Below are 8,351 nucleotides of genomic sequence, written 5' to 3'. Positions count from 1 at the left end.
ACACATACAAAAAATTCTTCATTTTCAGGGACGAGATCGGAGATGTGAGCCGATTTTGGAGACAAGCATTTCTACGGCGGCACTAGGGCTTGCTTTAACAAGCGGCTCCAGCTCCATCATGTGCGACTCGATGGCGAATCATCTGAGGAGGAGCTCGTCGTCTGATGAGGATATCGGAGATGTGAACCTGAGAACCCCTTAACTTGATCTGAAAGCCCTTCATCATATCTGATTTCGTGTGTTTTTGTTCATCAGATTTGACTTAATGTGTGTGTATTCATCAGATTTGATTTCGTGTGTTTGTGTGTGTGAGTGTGTTCATCAGCTCTGCTTTCGTGTGTATGTGTGTGTGTTCATCAGATTTGATTTCGTGTGTGTGTGTGTTTGTCAGATCTGATTTTGTGCGTGTTTATGTTAATCAGATATGGGGTCCATGAATGTGTTCTTGAATGTAAGTGTGTGTGTTCTTGAACTCTTGATGAAGCTTCAGATTTGACAATAATTTTTTGGGGGAGAGCTCAAGAACAAACCCAGATGTTGTGTGTGTGTGTGTTTGTTTCAAGAATGATTTTTAGGTGGAGATAGAGGTGGTGGTAGTGGCGGACCGTGTTGATGGTGGACGGTGGTGATGGCGGATGGTGGTGACGGTGGACGGTGGTCGAATGGTGGTGATGACTATGTTCTTGAGTGCTCTTGAATTTATGATGATGTTCTTGGGTGTTTATCAAAACAAACCTAGAGAGAGAGAGAGAGAGAGAGAGAGAGAGAGAGAGAGAGAGAGAGAGAGAGAGAGAGAGAGAGAGAGAGAGAGAGAGAGAGAGAGAGAGAGAGAGAGAGAGAGAGATGTTGTATATGAGAGAGATTTCATTTTTTTGTTATAAAAAATATAAAAATAAAATTGAAAATGTAAATTTTCTTTTTTATTTTTTCTTTTAATCAAAAAAGTATTTAAATAATAAAAAACTGAAAAGGAAAAAAAAGGGCAAAATAGTCATTATGAAAAAGTTTATAGAAAGTTGGACCAAACTTGCAACAAAATGAAAAGTTTGGACCTTTGGTGCTAAACATTTTTGGACCAAAGTGACAATTTTCAGCTAACCACAGCGACCGTTTGTGCAGTTTTGTCTTTTAGAAAATAGAGTTGAGTTTTCGTTTTCAAATTTCAATGAAAATTTTAGAAAACACGTTTGGTTGAAACCGGGGGAGTTTTCATTTTCCATCTTAAAAATTTGGAAAACTGTAAAAATCACTTTTCTAATTTACATACAATTTGGAAAACTGAAAATTTTCATTTTCTTGGAAAATTTTGTAAAACTGAACGAACCAAACACGTTTTTAAAATTTCGGTTTTTCTTGAAAAAATTTCACAGAAAACTGGAAAATTTTCCAAGAAAATCGGAAATTTCGAAAACGCGTTTGGTTCATTTAGTTTTCCAAAGTTTTCTAAGAAAATGAAAATTTTCAGTTTTCCAAATTGTATGTAAATTAGAAAAGTGATTTTTATAGTTTTCCAAATTTCTAAGATGGAAAATGAAAACTCCACCCTTTCCAACCAAACGCGTTTTCATTGAAAATTGAAAATGAAAACTCAACCCTATTTTCTGAAAACATTTTCATAGAAAATGAAAACAATTTTCCACAACCAAATGCACCCTAAGCTTTTCTGGAATTTTTGAATGACATTTTTTTAGCTACCACCAATTGATTCTCCACCTCATTGTTCTCGATCCCGATATAAAAAAAATCAACTTCTGCAACCTCAGATTTAACACATAAACACACCAAATAAAGAGATTTGCAAAATAATAATCAGAATAACAATAACTTTTTTTTTGTCCAACTATCCCACAAACAATGCATTATCGACGTAAAAGAAGTTGGGATATGACCAGCCCTTGAACGACGACAATAATATATATAAATTAATAGTGTCAATTATTTCTTACCTTATTGTAGTTTGTAAATACACAATTTCTACTGCAGCCTTTAGTTAATTTTTTTTTACCAAGTTTATTTTATTACGTACATAACTATTTTATAACATATTTTAAAAAAGATGGTTATTTCATATAACACATATCCTATTTTGATTATTCAGTGAATATCACACAAGCAAAATTTGATTATTTTAGAGAGTAAAACATAAAACGAATAAAAAAACCAATAACTAACTGATTACCTAAATAGTTAAATAAACACAATAATGACTTGTATCATGTCAACTTTAAGTAATATGTTTTTTGAAATATATTATTTAAAACATTTTTAATTTTATTCATTGATTTGTACCATCTCCTATCGGAGTTTTTCTACAACAATACCTATCATTTTAGTATTGGTGTGCCACATTTCGAACTTTTTTATTGGAAGAAGTGTCTTATACTAGTTTGTTGGGGAGAGGTCAGAGTCAAGGTTATGGGGAAGACCGAGGTGATCCTTCAGACAACAGAGCTTATCCAACAGATCAAACAGAGATTGTAGACAACTCAGAGTCGGCAGAAGAGTTATGTTGATAGACGACGATATGAGTTAGAGTTTCAGGACGGGGATATGGTTTTACTGAAGGTATCACCCTGAAAGGGTGTAATACGTTTCAAAGGGGCAAGTTGGGGCCACGATTTATTGGACCATTTCGAGTAGTGGTCAGGGTAGCCTATCGACTAGATTCGCTCTAGGAGCTTAGCCAGATTCACGACACATTCATGTTTCTCAGCTTCATAAGTGTGTAGCTGATGAGTCAGCAATGATTCCTTTGCACGATGTTTAGGTTGATGATCGCCTGAACTATGTTGAGAGACTAATAACGATTTTGGTCAAGGTTCAGTGGCAACATCAGAAGGGTTCCCAGTGGACTTAGGAACCCGAGGCAGAGAGATGCAGGAGCACTACCCTAAGTTATTCGCAACATCGAACTTCGAGGACGAAATGTGATTCAATTGAGAGAGAACTGTAACACCCAGCCAAATCAGGTATTTCAATTTTTGACTCAAGTATTTAATTATTGCAAAAATGGTTCGTACACTGGGCGTAAGTCATTAAAGAATGACATGGATGTCTTTGAGTACACAAGGCGTACATAAGGAGTACGCAAGGCATACTCGACTGAGGTATAAAGCCTAAATCTGGGGTCTTGAACCCCATTTAAACACCTTAATCTCCATAAACCTTTTTCCATTCTCAGACTCAATCTCTCTAAACGACTCCCTTGAAACCCTAACCCCATATTTGTGCCTTGTGAGCTAAACGTTTGTTTTTGGGCGCTTTTGAAGGAAGAAGAAGTTGGTAGTGTTGCTTGGAAAGCTTCAATCATTGTAGATCTGGGATTTGCACCTCTCAAGCATTCTCTAGGAGGTAGAAAGTTCTGAACTTGGTGAATGGTTTGTTAGATCTTGTTAGTCCTTAGTTTTCCTTTTTGTCCCATATTCTTGGTCTAGTTGAGTATGAGCTACTCCAGACCTTTACACTTTTAAGTATTGAAATGCGGAAGTTCCCAATTAAATAAACATTTTTGAAATAACAAAAGTTATTTTATTAAAACCTTTGAGATGTCATTCGTTTATATTCACACATACGAGAAAACGTAAATAAAAAGTTCCAGAAATCACTAATGCAAGCCTATCCTTTATTCCACTCAGGATCCTAACTAAACAATTTCATCTTTGGATCTACTACATGTGATGCAATAAAATGAGTGAGTCAGGTTGGGAAACCTAGTAAGATACATAGGGTTTTCAACCCACAATATTATAAATTTTAATTATATAACCATCAACATTCAAATAACCCAATTACCCAATTTCCCATCATTCTCACTTACTAATCCTATTATGATAATCTTGAGGGACCTTTTGTATATTAAATAATTATATTTTTTTTAAATAACGAAAGCCTTCATAAAAGGTCCTTGTGGTAGTGAAATGACAAAAATATTTTTTAGTTAACAGACAAAACTTAACAGAGTGAGCAATAAAGACCAAACATCAAAAGTTTAGAAAGCACAAAGACCATCTGTGAAATTTTTAGAATTTAAGGACTAAACTTTGAATTTGGGAAAAACACAGGTACCATTTATGATGTGTGTATATATATATAGTGGTTTTAGTTTGATTGTCGGTCATTAAAAATAACAGCCGTTAAAAGGCTTCTAAGCTGGGTAAAAAGACAGTTTTACACTTTATATAATCAGTTTTTTTCTATTTTAATTAATTATTTCCCCTATTTTATTATCTTTAACATAAACCATGTCCACTCCACCTCATCTGTATCATCCTCAGGCAATCGATAGTCATCTCCTTTGACGCCGATAAACGCCCACATCCCCAACCTTTGTGACCATTGACACACAACATTCCAAATCTTTTAAATATTCGTGTATGGTAAAGGAATATATATATATATATATATATATATATATATATATATATATATATATATATATATATATATATATATTAAACCATTACAGAACAACAATATAAAGAAACTACTTTCTTCAATTTTATTAAATACAATTGTTTTCTTATTATAGAAATGTCACATCTTTTATCTATCTTTATAAATAGTACAAGTACTCCTTGCAATGCAAAGGTCTAAAGAAACCAACAACATTTTTTAAAACATACCTCTAAGCCTAGACTACCCTAAATGATCTTCATCTTTGACTTAAATATAAAAACCATGCCATGTTTTGGCTGGTACATCAACAAAAGATCTAGCTATGACCAATCAAACATCCTCTCCTTCAACCACTATTGTCGTGAAAAAAGGAGATGTGTTATGATCCTGCTTTTTCCCAACTTCAACTACATCTTAAGGATTTGTAAAGATGTCAAAAGTTGAGTTATTAAATCCACAAAGTTGTAAGTAAATATTGAAGAAAAAAGTATAAATGAAGATGTCATAAGACCATGGATAGAAGATCCACATGATTTGATCAAAAGGGTAAGTCGAAGACGTCAGCTGGCGACTTACAAAGAAACTTTCAAGCTCGCAAATGGAACATTCTCTTCTCAATATAACTCAAGCCCATCAATCTATGCTTGGTATTAATCCGTTATAGCTTACCGATGACACACTATGAGCAAAAAGAGCTTTGTGAAGAATGGCTGCAGGTCCAATATCTGTCATTTTCACATCTCCTGAGGTGCTTCAACAACTTTTGGATGTTAACTTTTTTTTTTTTTTTTTTTGTTATTTAATGAAACAGGTGGCTAGTCATCTGGTAGCAGGCAAGGATGACATGAGTGCTTTGGAATCTTCTAAACCCGATCCTGTTGATTTCCATGATCAGGGACGACTCAATGTGTTTTTGAAGCATCTAAAATCATTCGGATAATCAAAATTAGGTATGGAACTCTTTTGCTTTGAATTTTGGCACCATTAAATCCTATTCAAAAGTAATGAACAAAATGTCTAGTGAATCTAATTTTTCTCAAATCAATCACTTGTCAAAGTCTGATTCAATGACAAATCCAATTATAAAGTCGCTTTACAATTTTCCCCCTCGCACCTAAAACCCTAGAAAAACCATTTGATATTATATGCATACATCTTAAACAACGAACCATCCTCTTTGTTGCAAAAATCACTTCAATCAACTTTCTTTAGAGAGGCATTTGAAGTTGAATTGAAAATTTTCTTGTTCCAAAAATCACTTCAATCAACTTTCTTTTAGATGGACATTTGTTGTTGAATTGAAAACTTATGAAGAGGGTATAATAGTAAATTGATAAATATAAGGATTTAAAAAGATTACAAAATTAAAGAAAGAATGTTTAAAATAAAATTTAGGCAAATATGATATTTTAATGTTTATATAGGGTAAATATGATATTTTGATTTTTTTGTTGGGTAAATATGATATTTCGATGTTTAACAAGAGTATATAGCTTGATCTTTGTTTCAACCTTCTTTTACACTGGCAATTCGAGACACGAATACATGAATTCGTGAGTGACAAAACATGACACAAATACATCTTGTAAAGGAAGCGATGTATTTTGATCATGTCATGTCAAATTCATGGCTGACACATGAACTACACGAATTGCAACTTGTGGCCACGGGTGCCGTTAAATGGCCACGGACTATGTATTTTGATCATTTTAGCTAGCCATTGAGTTCAATCCCCTAATATAAACATCTTTTTTTTCTCATCGACAAAAAAACCCCTTGACAGATTTCGTTTGGTGATCTTCGTATTTTCTGCATTGGAGTATTGATTTATCTTGAGAGTATATTCTCACCTTCTTTGCTCATTTATTTCATGTTTTGTACCTTCAATTTTATTCCAATTTGCTTTTGAACTTTGCATTTCCCTTGAATTCTTAATCAAATTTCCTTTTATGTTCTGCTTCTGCATGTGAAAATCCTATCTACTGACTGAATATCGTTTCAACTTTATATTTCATGTGACTGTGACCGATGTCAATAGAGCAAAAATTGCAATTTTTTCACTGAAAAAAGTGGAACAAGATGAGTTAGGATCTCATTTCCAATTTCTTGTCTGCACAAAAAGACATGAATGCCCTTGTCATTCTAATCATACAAAATAGCCCTACAGACCTTGAACATATCAGTCCAATCCAGTCTAACAAACACAGCCCAATGCATTCAACTCATCACCAAATGATTTAAGAAACAACAAAAAGATAAAATCTCTACCATTTTAAAAACTAACAAACATGTTTATAGTCAACCCATGGAGTACAAATTATCTTCTGATTTAAGCCTCTCTACGAACAAAGTAGAGCTTACCCATGACATGAAGAACTGCAACAAAAGCAATGAACCCAATGCTCATCACAAGAACAACATTTGGAGATATCTTCAATCCAGGTGCATCATCTGTGTAAAACTGGAGCATGTTTCCGGCTGTGCCGCCTGCTGCCGCCCCAGTGCCGCCTGTCCTCCTCCTTCGCAAGTTGGCCGCAGTGGCTGCTGCACTTCCTCGTGGTGGAGCTGCTCCGTTCAAAGCCATTTTTGAACTTGAAAGTTGAAAACTGTTGACAATCAAATCAAAGGGTAAATGCAAGAAAAAGCAATGCACTTTCATACATTACCCATAAGTTTATATTTAAAATTTTCAATTTTGTTGAAAGATATAGGAAATTCGATCAGGCAACCTTGAAAATTCGGATCCACAATGGACAAATCGATCTTAAAAGATTGAAATGAAGTTTCCATATGATCTATCTACCAAAATTTTCCCTTTGTTTTCAGAAATTAAACTATTTAGTTTGAATTTTTGTTGATTTCAAGCAAATCCGGAAATCTAGCTACAAATTTATGATAAAACTGCATTTAATCAAATTCACATCGGTAAAGAATCTCCAAATGACGAAAAGAAAAATGAAAAAGTAGACCGGGGAATCAGATCCGAAGCATCTCAACTAAATCACAAAGATATACAGTTAACTCTGCATCATTACATAATGATTTGTGTATCCAGATACAAATCTAATCGGAAACAGATCTAAAATTTGCATTGAGTAAAAGAATTGGTACGAATTGCGATCAACGGAAAAGCTAGAACATGATTATGCCGCTTACAAAGAAAACAATAATCTAAATCGACGGAAAGTAGGAAACGATGAACCGAACCTTTAGGGCGTAGAGGATCTGAAGATGCTAAGGTGATAGCTATTCGAGTCTCCCTCGCGTTAGAAGATCGGAGTTCTTGTAGAGTTGTAGTAATGTAAACACCCTTTGTTTCTGTGGACTTTCTTTAAGCAAACGTGAATTTATTTAGATTTGAATTTTGAACTATTACTTTTATTTTGCCCTTATACTAAAAAATAAGAGAAAATGATAAAAATAGTCATTTACACTAATGAAATTACAAAAATAGCAAAAAAAAATCAAAATTACAAAATTAGCCCACAATTTCGCAGATGGAGATGCCTTATCTGCGAAATCAGCATCTCATCTGCGAATGTACAAGCACCTAAAGCATAGCTGTGCTTTAGGTGCTTGTACATTCGTAGGTGCTTTTAATTTTTTTTTTAATTTTTTTTCTGTATATATAGGGGTAATTTCGCAGATGGAATAGGTCCATCTGCGATTTACTCTCATTCTATCTGCGAAATTGTGGTTTTCTTTTGTATTTTTTTTTCTTTTTTAGTTTGACTATGAAATGAATTGGTTTGACTACGAAATCATGTTGCTATATAAAAAGTTTTGTAGAAAAATATCATTTTGGTTGTTATTTGTTTAGGAACTTTCTCTACAATTTGCTCAAAAAATGATTGAATATTTGGTTTGTCTCGTAACCGGTGGGAGATGGCAAGTTAATGGAACATGATTTATATAACAACCAAAATGATATTTTTCTACAAAACTTTTTATATAGC

The 8,351-nt window shown here is 33.8% G+C and overlaps 1 protein-coding gene across 1 annotated transcript; it reads right to left on the bottom strand.

The window, feature by feature from the left end:
- Window positions 1–6,465: 6,465 nt before the first annotated feature.
- On the bottom strand, window positions 6,466–7,758 carry LOC111904113 (protein transport protein Sec61 subunit beta). The gene is made up of 2 exons (XM_023899892.3): window positions 7,603–7,758; window positions 6,466–7,001 (listed from the first exon to the last, which is right to left on the bottom strand). Exon 2 carries the CDS (start codon window positions 6,977–6,979, stop codon window positions 6,725–6,727), a length of 255 nt encoding a protein of 84 aa, XP_023755660.1. The 5' UTR covers window positions 6,980–7,001; window positions 7,603–7,758; the 3' UTR covers window positions 6,466–6,724.
- Window positions 7,759–8,351: the final 593 nt, after the last annotated feature.

The sequence above is a fragment of the Lactuca sativa genome, chromosome 7 (genome assembly GCF_002870075.4).
Source record: "Lactuca sativa cultivar Salinas chromosome 7, Lsat_Salinas_v11, whole genome shotgun sequence".
NCBI lineage: Eukaryota > Viridiplantae > Streptophyta > Magnoliopsida > Asterales > Asteraceae > Lactuca > Lactuca sativa.
The sequence above is the reverse complement of the archived record's forward strand: the minus strand, read 5'-3'. Positions and strand labels throughout refer to the sequence as shown.

Coding starts and splice junctions, on each gene's coding strand:
- LOC111904113 (XM_023899892.3), bottom strand. CDS start 6,979: ATGGCTTTGAACGGAGCAGCTCCACCACGAGGAAGTGCAGCAGCCACT.